Below are 25,078 nucleotides of genomic sequence, written 5' to 3' on the forward strand. Positions count from 1 at the left end.
ACTACGTCACCTCATGTTTCGACCGAACTGTCGAAAGTGTGGAGATATCATCTCCGTACATTTGAGCCTCCTATGGCCTTTTCCGAATAAGATGAACGAGGAAGGTGCTTTAAAACGAAACTAAATAATCGCACATTACTTTAAAGCTGAAAACGGGTTCCGTGGTTTACGTCAATCTTGAAAATCGAAGAACGATTTTTTCCACATTTATCTTTGGTTAGCATGCATCCTTTCTATGCGAATAGTTCCAAGTTCGATCCCTTGATACAACAGCAGGTAGTTTGGATTCTGTGTTAAGCATACATAGATAGTTTGATAGGTCCATATCTCGTGAAGAAAAGTACATTGAACATCAAAAAACGAACGTACGTGATTTGCAACAGTAAGATCTTTTTACATGAGACAAACAAGCTAAAAAGAAACGAGAATTTTTATAATATGTCTGACCTGACCATAAGTTCATTAACGTGTTCCTTTTGTATACAAGCTCGGTGACTCTTACCGTCCACGCCATGAGAGTAAATTAAAGTAATAACTGGTTCTGACAGTAGCTAGAATTATGTAGAAGAATCTTGTGGAGAAATGTTTCACAGAAAGAAAAGGAGGAAGTTTATAAAGATATGATGAAATGGCAAATGTACGTGACAAACTCAAAAGACTTAAGAACTTTTTTTAAAAGACATAATCAGAAACAATAATGAGTCACACATTACAGAATATAAAGATTAAGAGGGGGAAAAAGGACGAGAAGAAAACGGAAGCTGTGATGTAACAATAGAATAATTTCTCTTTTAAGCCTTCCAAGAAAGTTTGAGCAATGTGCCCAAAATTATGAGAAGAAAGTTTCTAATGATGGCGTCCACAGAAAACTCACTAACTAAAAAAATAGTAAGAAAAAAGAATAATACGAAAATTACTAATTTTCAACAAGAAACACTAATGAGCGACAACAAACATCTATTAGAATGTCAGGAAATTTTACTGTAAGCTGTCGTCATGTAAGATGATTCTTCTGACATTTGATGTATGTCTTTACCTGAAGCGACTTCTGAAAAAGAAAGAAAAAAAAAACGTGTCAGTGACAAATGTTGATTCATTTTTGGTTAGATTACCTGTAGTACTTTTTAATGACTTTTATTGGTTGAAGCTTATACTTATTTCATTTTAACACATTTGAGTATATTATTTCGTAATTTGTCCAGATTAACTGTGTTATGAGAGTCATTAAAATACAGAATTATTTAGTTTTACAAACGAAAGCGTTTCATATGATGCATTATATTAATATACATATAGATATTGTCATATGTAGGATACAGGATTATACGTTTTATGATAATGCAAAATCTCGTAAACTTATAACCGGTTATTGATACAATGAAACTATATTTGATCTATTATAAGAATTATAACGGATGAAAACAAACGAGTAAGTGCTTACGTCACTTCGCTCTTCGTTACGTATTATGTTGACTGCCTATACTGAGAACAAAACAAGAGACGAAATCGATATTTAGAGGAGTATATGTTTCCTTGTTGCCTTGTTTCGTCGTTTGTATTCAGTTGAGATGTCCGTTGTGCTCCTTCCACTTCGATTGATGAACACATCTGATTAAGCGACCCATACACTGACATATTTTTCCGACGTAACCATAAAATTTCATATGGTAGTCTTTTAGCATCTGTTAACACGTTATACACGGTAGCAACATTGTGGTGTTATTCTTTTCTACGTACTCCCTCCCCTACTTGTAACTACCATCACGATGCATATGATTACATCTCCTTCGGTGGCGTTAATAACCCTGTGACGTAGATTCCCTTCTCTACACATGTTTCCAAGTGGTTTTGAACTGTCAGTTCGTTTCAATCATTGCTCCATGTATAACTTATGTGTATTTGATCAGTATACAATGCTGATTTCAAAATTGCTGTTTGAAACTCGTAACAATGTGCCATGGACTCAATATCTTTTGAATTAGATTAACTCCCTTTACAAAATGAAATGAAATTTTTCAGTTTAACGTCCTACGATTAGGCTCTTTAGGCTAAGGGAGACGGATAATTAAAACAAGTGGATGATACCGGAAGTATTTGGTGGAATGAGAATGTGGGACGAAATGGGAGTACCCCGAGAAAACCCATGGACACGATGTTCTCCACTACAAACTTACTTGGTCGGGGATAGAAGCAAGGACCCCACATACCAGAGGTAGACGCTGTACCACTGAGCTACTGTGCCCCGTAACTCCCCTTACAGACATCTATCTCATCACTTGTCTCATCATTCTTGTTTTCTGCTTGCAATTAACTTTCAACAGTAAACAGTAGAACATTAAAAATAGACATATAAAAGGTGTGAATTAATTTTCTTTCCCCCACTTGTACATTAACAATATGACACTTTCCAATACCTCTCTAGAACACGTCTAGAATACTTAATATTTTATTCTATAAAATACTGTTATATCATATTAAAATACAATACTGTTATTGTACGCATAATGGGAATGTTTTGACTTTAATTCTTGTTTTCTCTATGTTTGTAGGTTCGCGACTTGGTAGAGCGATGTTCTTGTCCAACACAGTTCCCCATGATTAGGGTTTCGGAAGGCAAATACAGGATTGGAGATACGAAGGTCCTAATTTTCGTCAGGGTAAGTAATTAAATATTTGCTAATTGAATTTTCTGTTTTCTGGTTTCATATGGTGTAAGAACTTGCAGGCTTTGAGTGATTTGCGAAGTATTTCCATAGCTAGTTCCTACAAATTTTCTTCTTATAGTTGATTTTGATTGTTTATGTGTACAGTTTTTCTTTCCTACTGAAAATACTTGCAGGAATGTCTAATCAGGGTTTGCTTTGAAGGGGAGGGGGAAAGTTTGCCATCACTATAAGTAGAACTTTACGTTTTTCATCATTAGTGTACAGCAAAAATGAGGTGATAAAACAACACAAAATGACTACCATTTCAGGATGTTACTTATGTGTTAATTTAACACCAAAGACATCGCCTTCTGAGCATATCAGAAGTAACTAGTAATTGTCAGGAGAATTTTAATTGTATTTTATTGTTTCCAATGAGCAAAGCTTTATACTGTATATTTGACAATTATGCCAAGTAACGATTAACATAGACGCTAGTGTGTTTTGCTGTAATCGGTGACGAAAATAGTTTTGCAAGTCTATGAATTGTCTGCCAACAGTTACATGAGTAGCAGTTCTGCCATCTGTTGTTCTTATCTGTTTTTATGTGCTAGGATATAAAATAGGATATAAGATATAAAATGCTAGGATATAAGAGCAACAGATGGCAGAACTGCTACTCATATAACTGTTGTCAGACAATTCATAGACTTGCAAAACTATTTTCGTCACCGATTACAGCAAAACACACTAGCGTCTATGTTAATCGTTACTTGGCATAAATGTCAAATGTACTGTGTAAAGCTTTGCTCATTGGAAACAATAAAAACCAATTAAAATTCTCACTGACAACTACTAGTTACTCCTGATATGCTCAGAAGGCGATGTCTTTGGTGTTAAATTAACACGTAAGTAACACCCTAAAATTGTAGTCATTTTGTGTTGTTTTAACACCTTATTTTTTGCTGTATATTATATTAATACACTATTGATTAAAATTTGTGTGTCAAACTCTCTCAACCCTCTCCGGTGGTCTTGTTAGCACGCGCGCGCCTTTGGTGCAAGTATTCCATATTAGATTCCACCTTAAACAGTAGGTCCACGTCTTATAGATATAGCATCAGTGGTTAAAAGAGACGCTAAACTTCAACAAACAATATCTCAAACTCAGGGAGAGATTAGATTGCTCGTATCTCTTAAATGATGTCCCTGAATACTTGTTATATTCTTTTAAATGAAGTCTCCTTTATTAGAGAATTTAAAAGCAGCATCAGTGAAACGTTGCGTGAAATGCGAACAAGAGAAAATAGAATACTGGTTATCAATCTGAGAATTTAAGGATTGACAATTTTCGTAAACAATCTTTTTCTTTGGTTGTTACCAATCTTGCAATTGGTGTGTCGAGAATTTCCACTCTTTCCTATCCTGAGCCAGACTTTTCATTTTAATGTTTATTTTCTTCACTTCATCGTGTATTATTTGGTCCATTTACTTCAAACACGGGTTTCCTTAAGGTATTCTTCCTTCTATCATTCTCTGTATTGCTAATATATGATTTCTACATGTCTCTTAAATTAATATATCCAACCATCTTATCTCAACTTTCAGAAATACTCTTCAGTTAACTCCATTTTTCTCCAATGTGCTCCAAAAGTAGCGGATTTGAACTATCTGTACCTCAAACTTAAAAATGTCAGTAGTTAGAGTTGGCAATGGTCAGGAGGCGACCGCATTATCTGATTGAAGGCGATGGTGTGTTAGGGCAAACGCCAAGGTACATCATCTGCAATACAACTGCAGTGTGCAATGAGCTGGACAGCGGTGATACCGTAGTATAAAATGGGCGATATTTCTGATTTTCAAGGAGACTTATTTCGTTAAGTCAGTTTTGTGGGCTCTGAAATACAGTTTACAACGTTTACAGTATGTTTATTCACTGTTGCTGCTCACTTCTTTAATTCAGTTGCTACATTCTCTATCTGGGAGCCATGAAGTTTTGAAGATGTATTGTAACTCCGCTTACGTATTATGTTGATATGGACAGTACAAAAACACAATTAAATTTGCGATGCTCACGTTTACACAGCTTCGCATAACTATTAAGCTCAGGCATTACTTGAGACAACACAATCAGTGATATTACAACAGCGCAAATTTAACAAGTGACTAGTGTTGTCAGATCTGCAGAGTAGAACGTACTAAAACAAGAATTGAACATGTTAGTTTTAGTAAAACTGTTGTTCATTGTGAATAGAATACTCAACAAACAAAACTTTCACTGTATTATGTAAAACTAATAATTCGTGATTTCATATGTAACAATAAAAAAGCAGCGTATTCTTAAGAGTTAGAGCCTGCATGCAGAAAATTGAAAGTAGCGTGAAGGCACTTAAAAAATCGTCCAACTCGCTACTTGTAGCTCAATCTGGCAACACTGCTCTCTAAATCATTTTAAATGAATTGTGAATTAACGTTGATTGTTGATTGATTCATTTTCATTTGAGCTGTGAATCTTAATAAGTGACTGTCTCAGAACCGGGTCTTCATCTTTCTCAGTTGTAGAATATATTTTTTTATTATTATTCTTTTTTGGCGTTATTTATGAAGTGTTATTTTCAAGAAGGAATTGAGTCTACAATCTTATTAGACTATAGTCATTGTCCTACAGGGATGTTCGAACACTTGTTTGAATCCTGCAAGGTTTATCTGGTTTCACGTACACACATATTATAACTACACTAAATACTTGCCGAGAATCCCACTTTTGTCTTCGTTTTCTTGGAAATTCGAAATATATCATTCTACAATTTTGTGACAGATTTTGTGAATAATAATTTTTCTTCAAATCTTCGATCCCGGATATACTGTAGCTAGATTATTACATTGTTTTTTCTTTAAGAGTATGACAAAAACCAGAACACCCAGAAGGAACAATTTTCTCTCGTTATGGCTCTAAACAATGCCCTAGGCCACACGTATGAAAGTCTATTTGTCAAGGCTATGTTCTCTTATGTAATGTAAATTACACACAGTATCACCAGGTGGTACGAGGACATACTTTGTTTTTTAATCTTTAAAAGAAAGAAAGAAACTTCACAGCAGCGTGTAAAATGACAGGCGTGTATTTATCTCCAACTTAACGTATGATCAACATTGCCAGTAATCCGAACATACATTTACGTAAAAGTTGGACGAAAAAAGTCACACCGGTATTCTAAAATCATTTCCGTAGAAGCGTCTTGAATAATAATAATAATAATAATAATAATAATAATAATAATAATAATAATAATAATAATAATAATAATAATAATAATAATAATAATAATGTGTGTATCTGTTATGTTTTTTCCATAGAAAGGAGTCGCCTAGGGGCACCAAATTTTGTACAGATCTAAACCCATATGAAGCTTTTTTTCAGTTTGGTATGAGGGAATTGTCGGAACCAAATTTTATGGACTGTTTTGGTTGTTTCTAACAACGCCTTGCCTGTAAGGATCTAGCAACCAACATTGCACATTTGGTATGCGGGTATACCTAACAGTAGAAAATAAATATCTCCCTCTCTTTTTATCCTGGTTCTGAATTAATTAATAGTAATAATTCTTAATAATTCTTAGGGTTGTTTACGAGACAAAAGTTCAGGGTGTCTCGAAAAGGTATCGTAAATGATTCGTCTCATTTAGGAAAGTTATCTGTTTTAATTGCAAGAGCTTTTGTCTCGTCTCACATCTGACACAAATCATCCGTCTCGTCTCGGAATATTATATGTTTTTTTATTGTAAGAGCTTTTGTCTCGTCTCTTATCTGACACAAAAGATCCGTTTTGTCTCGGAATATTATCTGTTTTTATTGCAAGAGCTTTTGTCTCGTCTCATATCTGACACAAAAGATCCGTTTCGTCTCGAAATATTATGTTTTTAATGCAAAAGCTTTTGTCTCCTCTCATATCTGGCAAAAGATCCGTCTCGTCTCGGAATATTATCTGTTTTTATTGCAAGAGCTTTTGTCTCGTCTCCTATCTGACAAAAGATCCGACTCGTCTCTGAATATTATGTTTTTATTGCAAGAGCTTTTGTCTTGTCTCATATCTGACACAAAAGATCCGTTTCGTTTCGGAATATTATCTGTTCACATTGCTAGGGCGTTTGTCTCACATCTAACACAAAGATCCGTTTCGTCTCGGAATATTATCTGTTCTTATTGCAAGAGCTTTTGTCTCGTCTCATATCTGACATAAAAGATCTATCTCGTCTCCTCGTCTCGAAATATTGTATGCTTTTATTGTAAGAGCTTCGTCTCGTCTCATATCGTACAAAAGACGTGTCTCGTCTATCTTTATCATTTTCAAAGGAAAGAAAAAAAGAAAATTCATATTCTTTGCTGTTTGGTTGCTAACAACAGGTAATCCAAACATATAGGAGGTGAAGGGGAAAGAAAATTAGTGGGGAAGGATGAAATAAGCTTGCCGTTTTGTATGTACCAAGATCACGTATGAAAGGAAAACAGTAACGCTATTCGACTGCGATTTGCGTTTTTTTTTTCTCATCTTGGCTTCATGAATGTTGCCAATTCCATATTTTTGAAGCTAAATACAGCTAGCTCTCTCCGAAAGATAAGAATAAAAACGCATTCATGACATTTTAAATATTATTTCGCATTGAATATTTCCATAGTAATTTTTCTCACAAAGCTATCGGTCAAGATATGTAGCTAATTAAAAAAAAAATGTGTGTGTGTTTTAATCTGATTTTTCCCATTTATAGTTGTAATTCTGGCAGCACATGCTACCTTAAAGAATCATGTTCGTAAATTGTTAGTTAGCACGTGTTTTTGTGTGCGTGTCCTAGTTCAAATCTCAGCAACTCCTTTTGGTCCCTTTATTATAGTATTCACGTTTTTCATTTTGATACTTCATCCTAACATCGCGTTCACCTCTGGTGCTTGGGGTCCCGGGTTCGATCCCAGCCCCTGCCAAGTAAACTTTGTGGTGGACAAACACCGTGCTCGTGTGTTTTCTCGGGGTTCTCCCGTTTCCTCCCACTTTCTTCATTCCACCATTTCACTCATCTCTCATCATCACCGTCTCCTTTAGCCTAACCGGCATAATCGTGGGACGTAAAACTCAAAGCTTTCTTCATCCTAACATCTTTTCAAGACATGGGTCTCCAGTTAACTTGGAATATAAAACATCAGAATTTCCTACATTCCTATTAGTCCGGGATCCACAGTACATGCCCGTAAAAATTTGTGGGTGCACGGAGTTTTATTGTTGCATCGTGTTCTTTGACCTATCGCTTTCTATTTTTTCTTGGGTAGACATCTTAATTATGGTCGCTTACCTCCACAGACGCCATTTTCCAATATGGCCGCCAAATAAGCAATCACCATACATAACTAAGGAACTAAGTTATCTAGGAAAGTGATCTTGGTGTCGAATCATAGGTTTTCGGGGTCAAAGAATTCAAATATTACCTTACATTTGCGATATATTGAAGTCTTGTATATAATATAGCCAGGGGTGTACGCAAGAATTTATTTCGGAGCAGGTCCAAAGCTGGCACACCGATACCAAGTCATTTCAACTTAAGAGACTTTTCAATAGGAGCTCTTGACAGGTTCTACTTTGAGGATATTCACCGCTCTCAGGCACATTTGAGAGCCATCGTACTGCCGTGGTTCTTTTTCAACATAAAACATCAGAAGAGATCCACAGAAAAAAATTCACAAACTGCACTGATGAACAAAACTCGTAAACTTTTGTGTGAGCTACCGTGTCGAAAAAAAATACTAAATCGAAGGAAGAGTACAACCAACCCTGCTCTTCCGAACAACTCTAAAGTAGCTGAGGATGTTGGCATTCATTCATCTGATGAGGCATCCACATGTGCTCTAAAACTAAGTTTGTTATTTCTCTTACTCGATGTGGTGCGTTTTCAGGCGACGCTCAGCTCGTATCACCAACTCGTGGAGAAATATACACTCTTTAATTTCATCCAAAGTTGTACCAATTAAACAAGTTGGGTTTCTGCCTGTTATTCCTTTCCCAATTACCGATTACGCTACTGTGTGTACTGCCCTTAAAATCTTTGAATCTGTGAGACAAATATTGAGACAACCCAACCTTCCAGTCTTCTGCAACGAAGGAGTATTCTGTACAGTTGTGTACAGTTCTAAGTAACCTAAAGGAATTTTATGACATATTGCCAATGTTTAGAATGTTTCATTCCACAAAAGTGGCTCTACGGTATGGTGGGAAGTACCTCCTTGGTAGCAGTTTCGATGATGCTCTGGTTGAAACATAGATCTTCAGAGCGAATTCAGTTAAGAGTGTACTGAATGGAAAATATTATGTTCGGGCGTTTCAAGGAATGTTAATTGTCTCTGAAGTACTCGAGAAAATGATTTGGGATGCTCTCTGGAGTAGTAACGAAAAGGAAGCATACAACAATTTGCTTAAAGAAGTAAATCAGTTTCAACTGACCTTGCAAAATAGAGAAGAAAAATGTAAATTCCTCCATAGTCAACTGTTAGTTTCAAGTCAACAACTAAGAGACTGCTATTTAAGATTTGTGAACGAATCTAACGCGAAATCAGAACTTTGCAGTTCCCTCAACAATTTCCTTAACATTGAAGGACTCATCAAAATCTTTGTAACGTATGATCGCGAAGAGACTGGGATTTACATGTTGAGACCGTTGAGTCATTAATCCCTATATTTCAGCAATTCAATTACCTGAATCATGATACTTGGAATTAATGAAGCGCCTTGGAATAGATTGTCCTTACTTGCATGAAAAGTTCTTGAATGGTCAGTTTGTAGTTTCTGTAAAGCCGGCACCATTACATGCAGTGGGCCCAGATATGAAACAATTCAACGAGCTCTAAAAAGTACGAAAGGAATAATTGGACAAACGCGTAAAACTTAGTACGTTACTGAATGGCAACTGACCTATCAGGAAGTTCTCGCCATTGCCAATGTTTGGAACAATCTTATAAATGCACAGGTAGTGAGTCACACAGAAACAGTTCATCATGACTTAACAGGGAAGCAAAGCCAATCGTTTGCTTCAGTTCATAATAGCAGAAGGTGATCCATTCAAATTTGATGGTTCTTTTATTTTACACAACATTGTGACAAAGCAAATTGTTTCTGAGGATGTGAGGGCGAAAATTTTAGGTGTATTAAGAGATACAAGGAGTAACAATGAGAAATTTAGGAAAGAGCGCTTCTTTACCAAAGAAAGAAAACTGACGGACAGAATTGAAAAAGTCTATGTCCCCACCTTCGAAACTCTTACCACAAACAACGTAACTGTGACACCTGCCATAATCAAATCAAGGGATTTTGCACAGATTCAGAAGAAAATCACATTGCAAATGAAAGAGGTTTGACAATGCAAGAAATACTCTCTCATGATCTCGTAAATTAAAGTTAGTGGTTTGAAGGTGATGCACCTTCGAGACCAACATAATATGAGCAAGTATCGCACACTTGATTGGAGAAAAAAATCGACAAGAGTACCTCATTTCATCCAAACTTTCAAACATGGACTACTGTAGTTGTCGATTTCATGTCGCAGATAACAATGTTGAAAATGTTAGTATTTAATAACTTTGGAGAAGCAATAAACGCTGTTATTGAACGAACCACTAAAGTATGCCCAGCCAAAGAAATACACTTTATTTTTGAGAGTTATTGTGACAATTCACTCAAAGAAAGTAAGAGAGTACGTCAATCAGGCACTATCGGATCTATTCATCTCGCTTGCCTTCAGTCTCAGACTCATATACCAATCCAAACTGAAATTCTGGAATGCCGTTCAAAATAAAATAATGCTCAAGCATCAGCAAAAAAATATACTTGAAAAACCTTCAACAAACTTAGGGATGCGCATGAGACAAGATTTGAGGCTGTCTCGTCTCGAAAATGTGCTGTAAAAGTGATGTCTCGACTCGAAAAACGTATATTTTTCTATTGGAAGAGCTGTGTCTCGACTCGAATTTTCTCAGGAAAATACTGTCTCGACTCGACTCGTGTGCAAACAGACTTAATTCTTGTTATAAGCGGAATTGTAATAAATGACATTGTCCTTCCTGCTACCGTACGCGTAAAAGGAAACGTAAGTAATATTGAAATGTTCACATCAAACATTGAAGAAGCCGACCAAAGAATTGTACCTCACACATACTGGGTACTTGAACGCGGCGCGCAGCGAGTTGTCCAATGATACTGATGCGGCTATTTTGTTACTAAGATATTTTGCAACCTTGAGTAGTAAAGGGCTGAAGCAATTGTAGGTAACGTTTAGGGTGGGAGAAAAGAATCGTTTCATTCCTATTCACCATTTATATGATACACTTAGAGACAAAATGAGTAGCGTCGTCCTCAAGGCTCACATTCTCACTGGCAATGGCATTGTAAATAAAGTGGGTACAAACAATGCAGCACTGAATGCACAACCAACAAATTATCTTCGTTTTGCTGAAACAAGCAGTCTCTCAGCTAAAGACATGAGGAATGCAGAAACATATTTTACGAAAGTGTGGGCGAAATCGACTAAAGTAGAAACTTTTTGATGGTTTATGCTATGAACTTCATCGACTGAGCCCTAAACTCATCAGAGCTGCAACACACTTCATCTATTATTTGAGGTCCTATTAAACGCGCGTACTTGGTCATCGAAGAATCTCTGTTGTCATTAGAAAAGGAACATATTACTGAAAGACCTGTGAAATTTCGATGGGAGGAAGTAGACGGTTTCCTGAGACCGAAAAAGTGTTTCCAATCTTTACCAGATGCTGTATTGCGAGTGTGTTCTTGCAAAACAAACAATTGTAAACAATATATATGTAAGAAATTTCAAATGGTGTGTACAATGTACTGTCTTTGTTACAAGCGCTGTGAAAATTCTTAGCTGTAAGTCACATCCATTTTGTTTCAGACATAAATTTGGACGCATATTAGGTAATCTTTAATCTTTATTTGCAAAAATAAACTACTTTTAGTGGTTTAAATAATAAGGTTGCTCAAATGTGAGGTATAAGATATGTGCGGGAAAGACTTAAATTGTGAAAGGATAACGCAGTGCTCTTTATGAAACCACTTGATTTTATTGTTGATATTGATATTTTATATTTTGACACAAAAATAGCATATATTAAACATGACAAAATAATATTAGAGTTGCTAAAATGTTGTGTATAATGTTGTTTATATGTGGGAAATATTGTAAGAATACTCAGTTGTTTAGCCACATCAGCACCTTTTCTAATGGTTCAATTTGTTTATATTAATGATATTTTGGACCATTAACAAATATTAATTCATACCTTTACTAATAGCACAATATTTGGTTTACTGCTTTTATATATATTGTAAACGTAAAGCCATTTCGTATATTAACTTTATTTCCGAAGTAAAGCCAATTCAAAAAGACAAATTTTTATTTTCTTATAATTTTGTTCAAATCTATTCGAAATAGTCAAATCATGATGATAGTATTAGACACTAAGGTGCATTCGATATGTCTTGTCCCGTAAGTCTCATTTGCGTAATTATTATTTCAGAAGCCTTCAATGCTTGGTTGTTTTTAATGTTTGTGATATTGTAGCGTCGTTAGTTTACAACACTGAACAATAAGTGTGGTATTGTTTGTTTTATTTTTAAATGTAGATTTGAAATTTGTAATAACCTGACATAGTAACTTTTAAAATAATACAACTTTGTGATGGATTGGCAACACTGTTAATATGTTGGTATTGAAGAGTACGCCAAAATGTCTCTCTTTGTGGTGAACAAATATAATTGAAAACTTCCTTTGATTCGATTTGTGGTTTTCGAGATATTCCCGTGGATGAATTAAAATGGTCCACCCTGTATATACATAGTGTATGTTTTGTCCGTAATATATAAAAGTCTTCAATATATAACAATTTTATGGTAATATTTCACTTCCTTGACCTCGAAAACGTATGATTCGACACCAAAATCACTTTCCTAGGTGACTTAGTTCCTTAGTTATGCATGTTGGTTGCTTATTTGGCGGCCATATTGGAAAATGGCGTGTGTGAAGATAAGCGACCATAATTGAGATGTCTACCCAAGAAAAAGTAGACAACGATAGGTCGAAGAACACAATGCAACAATAAAACTCCGTGCACCCACAAATTTTTACGGGCATGTACTGTGGATCCAGGACTATATCACATATTAAAGCTTATTTTACTTTATTATTATTATTATTATTATTATTATTATTATACGGCTGAAATTCTTTCCCATTGTTATGGTTACACTTAAATAAAGAATCCTGTTTTAGTTCGTTAAGCTGGTATGCATAATATTCTTATCTGTCTAGAGAAAGATGGGCATCTATCTTATTTTTCTATCATTTCACAATTTTACTTATTTCATTTCCCATCTTCACTGTTTAGACTATAGAACTCATTCGCAGAATATAAAATGAACAGTATATATATGACTGTTATCGTATAATTGGCTACCCTGTAGTTATTATTTTTTAATGAAAGCTTTGTAAGTTTGAAGTAAAATGCGGCTGGTGTATCGTTTAAAGAATGGAAAACAGCAGTACCTTCTGTTTTGTTTGAATCAGGCCTTTTCACAATTTATGAGTCATCAGAACTTATTATAGCAGTAACAAAAGCGAGTGGTAGGTCCAAGGTAAAAAGAATTCCAATTCGCTGCAAACAGGCCACAACGAAAGTACAAATGGAACTGATTAAGCACGCTGTTGGAGTTACGGCTTATAAATCTCTTTTTCTTAGTGCCTTAGTTACTCAATTGCTTTCCATTCCTATATATACTAGAAATAAGTTCTCTTTTTTAACAACGCCTTTTTTCTTATACTTTCACCGCGGCATTTCTGTACTGTTTATGTATCGGACGGTTACAAAAGAGATGACTTTATGGCATGCTATACGGGAAATTAATCTTTTAAGTGAAAACTTAAAATTTCTTGGCACAACGGTTCTTTTGGAAGTTCAAGGTGATAGACACACGATCTTTTAGTTTACTCCAAGTTTGACAATATATTTAATTCAGGGGCTGCCACGGTGCTTCAGTGGTAGACTGCTTCGTCTCTGGTGCAATAGTTCCTTGCTCCTTTATACATACATGTAGATTGATAGATCTAAGATGTTATAAAATAGAGGATCTGCCCATATGTATCTTCATCCTGTGAATTCAATGAAGCCAAAGAAACAACCGATCATCGGTACGTCTGATTGGCTACTCTCCTTTCCGCCATGGATGCTGGCTCAAAACATTGCGATCTTGGTAGGCGAAGCAGGCGGAGTGGGTGTGGCGAAACTGAGACGTATGGCTTCACGAATTTGTTCTATAGGCAAATCCTCTATTTTATAACGTCCTTGGATAGATCACTGTATAGGGTTTAAATTTTTGTTGCATATCATGTCGACTGCCTGCTTGAAGTCTGACGTTCCTTTTCACACCACTTAGACTATTTGAGACGAATCGTACTATTAAATTGAAATTTGAATAACTTTCCAGGCTTATATCCCAGGCAAGTATCCTCACCGAGGATCGAATACGGGACTGCATATTTAGAAACCAATAGCGGTAACCCCTTAGCCATGAAGAGACACTGTGAATACTGAGGCGCAATACCACTGCAGCCTTTTTGAATTTGGCCTCTTATATCTGACGAAAAAGAATGGTAGGAGATCTGTATCATCAACACTGAACTCAACTTTTTGATCAAATTGCGATCACACAATTTACCTTCAGAATCGCTCGATTAGACACATGTTGAATAAAACTAAGTACATGATACGTTAACATCCTTTTTATGTACTAAACCGTGCAGTAAATAGGAAAAAATGACGAGACAAATTAATTTCTCGGATTTTCGTAACAAAGCAATGTTTTTTGTCTCTGTGATTGAGTCATTACACCGTACAAGCTATAAACCATGGAGATCCGTTTGGTTTGAAATTAACAAATGATAGAAAAGTCTTCTTTTCGTTCATGGCATTTCTTATTTTTACGCTTCATCGTGCAATGTCTAAGAAGATGGCGTTGTACTACGTTGTTAATAGTTCGGTCTTTCCTATTCAGAGTATGGTATTGATCACACGTCACCATTTTAAGTCATCGATGATCGACTAATATATTTAATATTACATGTTGCCATTAAAGAGCATATCATATGGCGCTGCTGTGATTTATCCATTTAGGATGGGTGCACTCGGGCTCATTGTACTTTCAGAATTTTTCCTAAAATCATCAGACTATACAGGAGGTCACGGCAGCTCTGACACAGCACTTCTTCTGGAACTCAGATTCGAACTTTGATTTTATAATGAACAAACTCAATTTGTGGTGTTCTTATCGGTACTGAATTTTCATCATTTTATTGTCTGTCCTTGGATTTTCTTCTTTTAAAATCGAGACTGCATTAAGTCTTGTCTCATCTTGTCTCGATCCATCCCTAAGCTCATGTGGTTTGGATCCCGCATTAAGCTGTAGGTTCACGTCTCATATAGGCTCGCTTCTGAAAAGAATTATAAACCTTAATCAAACACCCAAACAACCAATTAGATGTAGTGCTAAAATAATTGTGTTGGCAACACTGATATGATTTTTTTTTCGTGTGTATTTTACGTTCTTCAAAACTATCTGAAGTTTACTTTGACCATTTATCAGCTATTTTTATGACATAAGGAGCCAGAGATTAATGCAGACATTTCCGAATCACTTCTTTGCAGATGATTATGGCACACGAAAAGTGTGTTGAGTTTCTTTTAAAGACAAAGGGAAAAAATCCACACCAGATATTGATTTTGTTCACTCGTTGAAGTAAAGCGCACAACTCAACTTGCTATTTCCTTTCATCACCAACACTAGAGATATTTGTTCAGTTTTCGTGCGTGTTTCACATCATACAAAGCCTTGGACACGGCAGTCTTGCTGCGTTGGAAGGATTTGCGTTCAAGTTAACTTGGAAGAAATTCGTAGTAGAGTCGCAAAATCTTTACAATTTTCAAATTACAGAGAAATGTCAGTATTGTAATAATTTTTTAAAAAATCCCTCTCTCTTTCTCACACACACATAAACTGAAATAAATTTAACATGAAGTGTGTATAATATGCACTAAAAGTATTCAATATTATTTAAATAATTACCACTTCAAACCACTTAGCGTAACGGCTCAATTTGTGGGCCTGGGCCGCTCCACGCCATCTGTTAGCGACTGGTGGAACTACGTCCACCCTAACGATGAACACGTGGTCGACGCGTCGCGTCACCCTATCGCTAACCAGAGTATCGTGAGCTTTCTAGACTTAGTGGCCGTCACGTCTTGTATTCACGACACTGGGTGGACGCCGAAAATTGAGGAAGCATCGGCCGGGAGTCGGACCTGGGACCACGCGGACATGAATCCAACGCTCTAACCACTAGACTATGGTGTCTCCTATTATTTAAATACGTAGGCAATTGTCAAGATTAAAATAAACTTAAAATTGGTAAAATTTTGCAAAATTACTTAAGTAATACAATCATTCTCCTAAATACTCGCAAAATTCATGACATGATATTCCGCATACGGTAGACTACAAAGTTGTAAAAAAAAAAAAAAAAAAAAAAAAAAAAAAAAAAAGCGCTTGTATGAAAGAAACAACGAATAGAACATCCTTAAGCATTAGGGTATACATCTATTTAGAGCTGCTTGGAATTACAATTCAAAATCTATTTTTTTCTACATAATTATTTTATTTTAGCATTTTTCGTTGCGTAAGACAAGATTTTCTGTGATATTTGAACAACTTCAGTTGAAAATGCGATAATCATTTCTTACTCAAATTTTGCACTTCTTTATTATATAAAGTCACACTTTCACACGAAATTTCTACTTCAGCTGCGGTGTTGTGCACTGTAAATCGCTTGTTGTAAGACCTGTCATTCGCTATTGAAATGATGGCCTTCCTTACTCTCATTCTCGTGCAATGCACACCATTCCACAGTCGCATGACGCTAAGTTATTTTGTCACCGTATACTTTGTACAATTGGAGATGAATTTCAGTAGTGGTAACACATTGTTCGTTGGAAGGAAAGTCATTGCGTAGACTTCTAGTTTGGATGATGATTGCAACGTTCAAAGACAGTGTTCATGCATGTTCCCTACTGTCAAAGGATCTGCTGCGACGTGAACATGTTTCTGCAATTTCAAAACAAATCAACATGTATATGAGTAGTGTTACCAACATATTTAATTAAAATATCTCGTTCAAATCAAACGGTTTGGATAGCGATATTAATTTTCTGCCCGTGCTCCATAATTTTATTGCAGTGTTTAAATGAGATTTAAAAAAAAAAATCTCTGATTTCATCAAAACATATTATGAAACTTTTAATTACGGATGAGAAACTTCTTAATCGTAAGTGAGATAAGATTTAACTTCACGGCGAATTAATTACAAGACTAGTTAATATAGAGTGAATAGAATGAAGAAGCATACTTTCTTGTAATCTCATTGTAAGCTCGTGAAGTGCAGCTTTTGTTGTGTTATTTAGCTTTTTTGCCAGTTTTAATGAACTTGAACTCAAAATTGACTCTAGCATACTATAGAATGCGCACCCAGACGATAGCCAGTCGGAAGACTTTGAATTTAGCACAAAGAAGCCGTCATAAAGTTTGTGGTGTCTTTGCAAGAAGAAAAAGCTAAACGTTGCCACACGTAGTACCTTCCTTTCCCTCTCTCCCTCTCTCTCTCTTCTCTTTTCATGTATCTAATAGTGTGTGTGGGTGAGGTTTTCTCAAAGAAAAAGATCATTGCCAAAAATTTGGCAACAGTTTGGGTTCAGTTTATGTCCCGTCAGTCAGTTTCAAAGGGAGAGGAAAGCCAAACAGGACAGTATGAAGAGAAACCGCACACGGGGGCGGCTTCTTTTTGTGAGCAAGTGGCTGTCTTTAGAGTGAGGCTACTATACAAGTCAATACTTTTTTTTTTCTTAGTGTTGCTTACGAGGAAATATCTGTTTCACTTATCTTATCTTCCCTTAGATTATTATGGCTGACATTTTTGCAATATTTCCAACATTTAAAAAATCTTAACCGTGGAGAAAAAAAAATGGGCCTTGAAACATTACTTTTAATCTAATTTGATACCATAAAGCAACGAACTACTTCCAGCAGCGGTGCCCCCTAAGTTAGAAAAGGATTACGTCGCAAAAGTACGTCAGCGAAATTTAGAGAGAGAAAAAAGTAATATAAAGTAAAAATTAATGTAGAAACATGTATTTAACAATCAATAACACGTTTTAGTCAGAAAAAAAGGGGCATTGGGAGACAGAACCATTGAGTAAATTTCATTGGTATTACTTTTATGGTCGAGCAGGGGCGGATCCAGGACGGACTTCTGGGGGGGGCGGTCGGCGGTAATACTGCTACTTTTAAGAGCTCCAAACTTGTTATGGATGGGTTTATGTATATATAAAATAAGAAAGTTTCCTCTTGTGAGGGGGGGGCGATCGCCCCGATCGCCCCCCTCTGGATCCGCCTCTGTGGTCGAGTCATTAAACCAATGAACTGCATTTTTGACAGGGATGCGGGATGATGATGAAGAAACGAAGTGCTCATTAAAATTTTAGGTGTCAGGAAAGTTCAAACATTTACAAGCAAAAACTTAGTATAAAAGTTACGTAAAATATCTTTTTCAAAATAATTTTAACGATACAATTGTCCAGAGGGGACACAAAATATATGTGATATGTTTTAACCAAAAAGTTAGGTCCCAGAACCATTGCAAAGAAACGAGGATTGTGTAGTCTTATTGCGTGGTGTTTGCTTCTACAGCATGGCAATTATTAGCCCTTTCCACGAATATACCACTGTTTCTACTTAAGAGGCCTCATCCCGGCGAAATTAAAATATCGCTAATTTTACAGTAATTATGTGATATCTTCAAATAGATAAAAGATAATCGAAATGTGGAACAAGAGCGCCCTAGACAATATCATTTTACATGAGATCCCGTTATCACGACTCACTTATCTGCTTTCGATTTGGAGCCATTTTGAAAATCGGCATTTATTTTCGCGTTTCTAAACGGCTGAAAACGGAAAGCCGCTAGGTGACTTGTGATAACGGTACCTCACGCAAAATAATATTGTCTAAGGCGCTCTTGTTCCACATTTCGATTATCTTTTATCTGTTGGAAGATATCACATAATTACTGTAAAATTAGCGGTATTTTAATTTCGCCTTAATGAGGCCTCTTAAGGGATTAGAGAATAGATTCCTCGGCTTTCAGCATCTATGGTCATGTTAGCTCGTCACATATATGAAAGATAATGAGGAGAGGAGGAAAGGAATGGGGAATGAAGGAAACGATCTGGAACCGTTATGTTAGGTACCATACCGGCATTTGCCTGGCGTGAATGAGGGAAACCCAGGAAAATCCTCACTTAAGATGGGTGGCCTGAAAAAACTGTTACACTTTTTCGATCGAGTGTCTCCACTGAGAACCGAACCCGGACTGCTCGCATCAAAGACGAGAGTGTTAACGACTACGCTACGCGGAACCACTTGTTTCTACTTAATATCTTATTCTTCATCCTTCTCTAAGTTATACAAGATGAATACAATATGGTAATTCAACAATATGACCATGAATACCTTTCTTTTTCAGTTCAAAAATTAAGTTTAATAATAATAATAATAATAATAATAATAATAATAATAATAATAATAATAATAATAATCTTTGAGGTATAGACATATACTTTTTTTTTACATTGATAATACCAATGATTGGAAATGAGAAGGAAAGAGGACATTATGCATGGTCCAAGTTTCAAAATATCTTCCCAGTATTACCATGATAGAACTGACGGAAAATTCTGAAAAAAAATCAAAAGATCAAGATGCCGGATTCGAACCCAATTGTAATGCAGTGATGCTTGCTGTTCATCTATTGCAGTCGCTCGAATTTGAGACATGGAAAATTGTTTTGTTTTATCCCATTATGAGAATACATAAGCAAACTGCAATTCTGGAAGATATAAGCATATTTTCGGGATGACTAAGAGGCAATAAAAATGAATCTTCCCCTGTATATATATAAATGCATTTACCATAAATCAATATGTAATAAGCTCTGAGCTGAGTTAATGTGTTCCAATTTAAAATAAAAGATTCCTAGCACAAACCAAGAAAATAATACTTTAAAAAAAGAATGATCATAATTCAAAATCACGCCCATTCGTTTTTCAACCGATGGAATTCCAGGAACAAATCAGAAAGAATATCAAAATATTTTCCTCTAAACCTTTTCTAATGTTAATGATCTATATTCAATGCATGTGTAATTTGTACTGGAAAAGATTACAAAAAGAAAAAAAGTGAGAAACCTGATCCATTAGACAGTGTTAATTATTCAGTCTTTTGAAAGGTTTATAGAGGTGTTAAGGTATTTAGTAAAAAAGGGGGTTTAGAAAAACGAAGAACGTGTCTTCAACATAAAGAAGTACACCCTTATCTCATTTTTCAGTTTGATGTATTAGCTACTATAATAGTCCATTGGTTTATCTTTTAACACCGACGAGAACGAGTATTTTTTTTAACCTAGCTAACTCTGATTCTTTTTCCCCTCCCCATTAGCATTTCCATATGTAAATAGTTCGGTAGATAGTTGGTGCACAGATACTCCCATAAAAATGCATATATTTTACAAAAAAAAAAAAAAAAAAAACATCCACTTAAGATTTTTCGCTTCTAACATGCTTTTGTAGAAAGGAAGGATGCTGAAAGCAATTTTCTTTTGGTGTTACCTTAAAAGAAATACCATTGCCATTATTTATTAGAGAAATATTAACGACAGGTCAAATCTTTAACAAATTATATAATGCATTTGTGAAAGCACTTAAAGGAGTACCTCAACCTGAAAGCCTTTAAACTGTCCACATAACAAATACAATAACACTATGCTGAATACGTAGTATCTTATTACGGTTGTATGTAACTACCGAAGATAAGTGATAACCTCTACCATGGTCTATGGGGTGTACTCCAAATTTTCAGAACATATTTTCATGTTTAAAAAAAAAATTAAAGTTACACAGACCCCAATACCACATCCAGGATACTAGTATGGTTAAAACTATTTTGATTAAAACGCATCACATATTTTATATACGTCTCCGGGATATTAGTCTGGTTAATACGTATCACATCTTTTTATACCCCCTCCGGAACCTCGTCTAGTTAAAACTATTTTGGTTAAAATGTGTAGCAATATGACTACACAATCCTCGTTTCTTTGCAATGAATTATAGAAAACCGTCGTAATATCGGGGATTATTCGACGTCACTAAAATAACCTTTCATGATGTTCTCATTGAGGGAGCTACGTGGCAAGTGATATGATAAAGTTAGAAATCAGATGCAGTTTGATCTATTACTTTATATTATAAGAAACAAGTTATAAATAAGGACATTTCAGTATATTTGAATGTTCTTAAGTTCGTGTTTAGCCGAATGCGTAATGTATCTTCAGTCCCCATCAGATATTGAACCCGAGGCGATATACGTTAGAAAACAAAAATACACTATGTCAGGTACTTAGCCACAAAAGAGCATTATTATTATTATTATTATTATTATTATTATTATTATTATTATTATTATTATTATTATTATTATTATTATTATTATTATTATTATCTATAGACACATAGCTGTCTGAACAGTACGTTGGTCCATTTTATTCTTTCTCCCAGTAGAGTACGGTCTATAGCCTATATTCTTTTGAAAAAAAACTACAGCATTACTAATGAATTTTCCGTGAGTTAATTGTATGTAATAATTCTAATCAACATTTATTTTCAATTTTATCTGTAGATATTGAGGAATCACGTAATGGTACGAGTTGGAGGCGGTTGGGACACCCTGGCTCACTATTTGGACAAACACGACCCTTGCCGATGTAAAACAGGTAAGAATGGTCAATCTTCTACTATATTAGGATATTGGGTATCCCAAAGGTAACTATGTGATCTGATAAACCAATAACTTTTTAAAGAAATGTAGAAGGAAGAAGTGCTGGTATAGAAGTAGGGTCTATATAATATTCTTCAAGTGCCTGCCATTTTCAACTTCGTACATCCTTGTTCTTATTCTGCTGTGGATTGGAAGAACATGGCGTCCGTGTTCAAAACAGGTCAGTTATAGATCCCTGTTGTCGAAAATGTGTAATCAAATTGCATGTAGTCATTTCCTAGAGTGCGTTTCTTACATTAAAACGTCTCCAATTGCCTCGTTCAATCGCAGTAATAGGTTGTTGGTTTTCAAAATAAAGTTCCACGATTGCGGCTCTTTGATCAATATTGAATCTGCCCATATCTGCAAACTCTTCTAAGAAAATTATTTATCTTAAATATTTCGAACTTCGCCCAGATATTTATTATGAATACTTTGCTTACTTTTCCTTTTTTGTACTGTTATACCTCGCTAATTAAGAATCAACTTCCTTTCATTTAAAAACTGTTTACAAACGTTACCATACATTTAGCAACAGAAAGCATATCTTCTGGTTAGGCACGTAAGTTTTTTTTTTTTTCGATGCTATCCCCTCCCCCTTTCCTAGGAATTCGAGGTTTCAATTATCTTGGTAGCAAAGGTAACGTAGGAGTGCAGTTGTACCGCTATTAAGACCAAAATATGTTTTTCGCTTTTAAAAAAAAAATCTCAATAAAATGAACACACATTATCTGAAAGACAAGTAGGCTATATGTATCCCACAGTTTACGGCATGGCGTATATTTTCCTTGAGGTTTTCAATCATCGCCAATGCTTTCAATCGGTATGAAAGACATATTATTTGACAAGGATAATATCGAAACACAAATTATGTTAGGAAGTGTATTTTCTAAGCATTAAATACTTACACAGATATGAAGAGAATGTGAAAACATGGGGTAGGACTGATTGAAAAATGAAATGATATACTTTATCTTTCCGTGGTTATGCCCTTTAGGCTAAAGGAGACGATGGATTAATGAAAGTAGGGATTATGAAAGAATTGAAGCCCTTAGAGGATGAAAGTGTTATGTTACATTTTTCGAAACGTTGAATTCTGGCGGTTCATGCACGTATCATTTAGTCCTCGTCTGAATGAAGAGATTTAGAAACAACGAAGGGTGTATGTTAACGAAGTTGTGAATGTACAATTTGTTGATTTTCCCGAAATGTACAATTTGTTGCATACCACCTTCATCCTCTAACCACTTTAATTGATTAGTGCGATAAGAATGTGGGACAAAGCGAAAGAACCCCGAGAAAACCCCAAGTCACGATGTAAAGCTTAAAAGGAAAGCATAATATCTTTATAATGGTATTCAATGCAGTGATTGTAAAAGGAAAACTTTATTAAAGGAAAGAGAGATTAAGCACGTATTGCAGTTATGTGTTAAAAACTTAATAAAATCTCACTTGAGTTACTGTCAAAAATAGTTGACCAATTTTAGGTTCGAAAATGGCTTTAATATCTGTATCACGTCCATATAAGGGGGAACCTTTTAAATATTAAGTACCTATCCGCATTTAGTAAACTTACTGCAAAGAAAAAAAATCCACCTAAATCATCTTCATCTCATCATCTTAATTGCTAGCAGAAAAGTTATTAGCCTTTCGGCTTTGGAAGCAAATAGGTGGAACCAAATATCTATACGTTAAAAAGATAAGTAAACCAGTTCGTGCACCGTCATCATATACATATATGCGTGTATCTATCAGCAATAAGCACATTCTCATGCATTTTGCATCGCTTTTTATCGTTTTGGTCTAACTTAAATATTCTTTTCTGATACGAATAAAGAGGAAAAAAAATCTTAGAAACATATTCTGTGCTCCTGACATGCATAGAAAAGAGCATCTTTTAAGATGCTATACATGTTACACAAACACCCGCGCATATTATTTATATAATATATGATCAGCAAATGAAGAAGCAGGCTTGTTAAATTTGTTTTGCAATATTATTCTTCTTTTTTAGTTTCCCAAAACTACGATCCCTATCAAAATTCATCTGAAAGCATCGACCGTTTTATATTCCTTCGTTTCGGAGCGTTGTCTGTCTCATATACTCTAGGGTTCTTTTTTTATTGTTATTGTTATTGTTATTACTTCTTTCTGTATAATTATTCGTATAGTTATGATATTGGAAACCGAGGGTCATCCACCTGATTTAATTTATGATTTGATTTATTTTGTATTTGTTGTTGTTTTCCGGGGAGATAGCATGTAGGAGGTGCTGCAGGCCAAAAAGGAATGGACCAATAATCTTTTTCGTTCCTCAGAAGCGACGCTTGGCTACTTTATGTGTGAGGCAGTCGTTGAAGAGTTTTTTTTTTTCTGTGAAAGGGTAACCGCAATACGGTAACAGGTGGTAGTTGTCGGTTCTTTTTTATCTTTTACACTTGGTTTTGAAAGGATTTATTACGAGAACCTCGTCATTTATGAATGTTGAACCATTGTGTCTCGTACTCCTATTTTTTATATAACCTTTTTCTTCCTTTTCTTTATGTAGAACATTTGTGGAGAGGTGTTAGTTTCGTAACCACCTTGTCTCGTATTCTAAAAGATTGGAGAAACTTATCCGGCTAAGTACAGAGCGTGTACTCGTGAATCCCGGTGGAAACTCATGGAATCACGTAATTTTTACCTTTGCCGCTACGACGCCACAAGTGACATTACATTACCGCCATCTACAATTCTATGTAATAACTACTTTCGAAACAGCGTGATAGTTTAGGGAATTGATTGCTCATGAAGCATTATCTCAGCTGCAGATTAATCCTACTTGATAGGTTCAGAAAATCTTCAGTTCTTTTATTATTATTATTATTATTATTATTATTATTATTATTATTATTATTATTATTATTATTATTATTATTATTATTATTATTACTTCTTATCATCATCATCAGTAGTTAGATTCAACAAGTAACAGTGATCAAATACCGCACATTTCTGAGTCCAAGACTAGCTTTATTTTGCCGCAATTTCTTGCTTGGTGATTATATAATGTGGAGTTTTCCTTTACTGAACAGAATCTGAAGCTGCCAGTTAGCTCTTTAACTCTACCCTCCTTTTCGCCTACTGCTTTAAATTTGAACGTTCGCAGATCCAGTGAACCCTTCTAGCGAGGAAGATTAAGAAAAGACTGTATCTGAATTGAATTTTAGTATAGTTTTATAGTAAATTCTAAAAGTAGTAAGAGCTGTAGATGTATTTTCCTGTAATCCTTTGTTAAAAAAGTCGTCTCGGATTCGGTACTAATTGGAGGTAGTTAAAATAGTTACTATGATCAAGCCCAAATTACTACATGGTAGTGATAGAAGATGGAAAAATTTCCATTACATTTTTTCGGAAAATTTTCCATTCC

At 35.3% G+C, this 25,078-nt stretch overlaps 1 protein-coding gene across 3 annotated transcripts in view; it reads left to right on the forward strand.

The window, feature by feature from the left end:
- The window catches only part of pigs (GAS2-like protein pickled eggs), a 374,848-nt gene that overhangs the window by 322,195 nt on the left and 27,575 nt on the right, over nucleotides 1–25,078 (forward strand). For all 3 annotated transcript variants that reach the window (XM_081768419.1, XM_081768418.1, XM_081768420.1), the window contains exons 4-5: nucleotides 2,550–2,657; nucleotides 21,532–21,625. In XM_081768419.1, coding sequence (XP_081624545.1) covers nucleotides 2,550–2,657; nucleotides 21,532–21,625 — 202 coding nt within the window. The remainder of the gene's footprint in view (nucleotides 1–2,549; nucleotides 2,658–21,531; nucleotides 21,626–25,078) is intronic.

Source organism: Thermobia domestica, chromosome 8, assembly GCF_964235325.1.
Source record: "Thermobia domestica chromosome 8, izTheDome1.hap1.1, whole genome shotgun sequence".
Lineage (NCBI taxonomy): Eukaryota > Metazoa > Arthropoda > Insecta > Zygentoma > Lepismatidae > Thermobia > Thermobia domestica.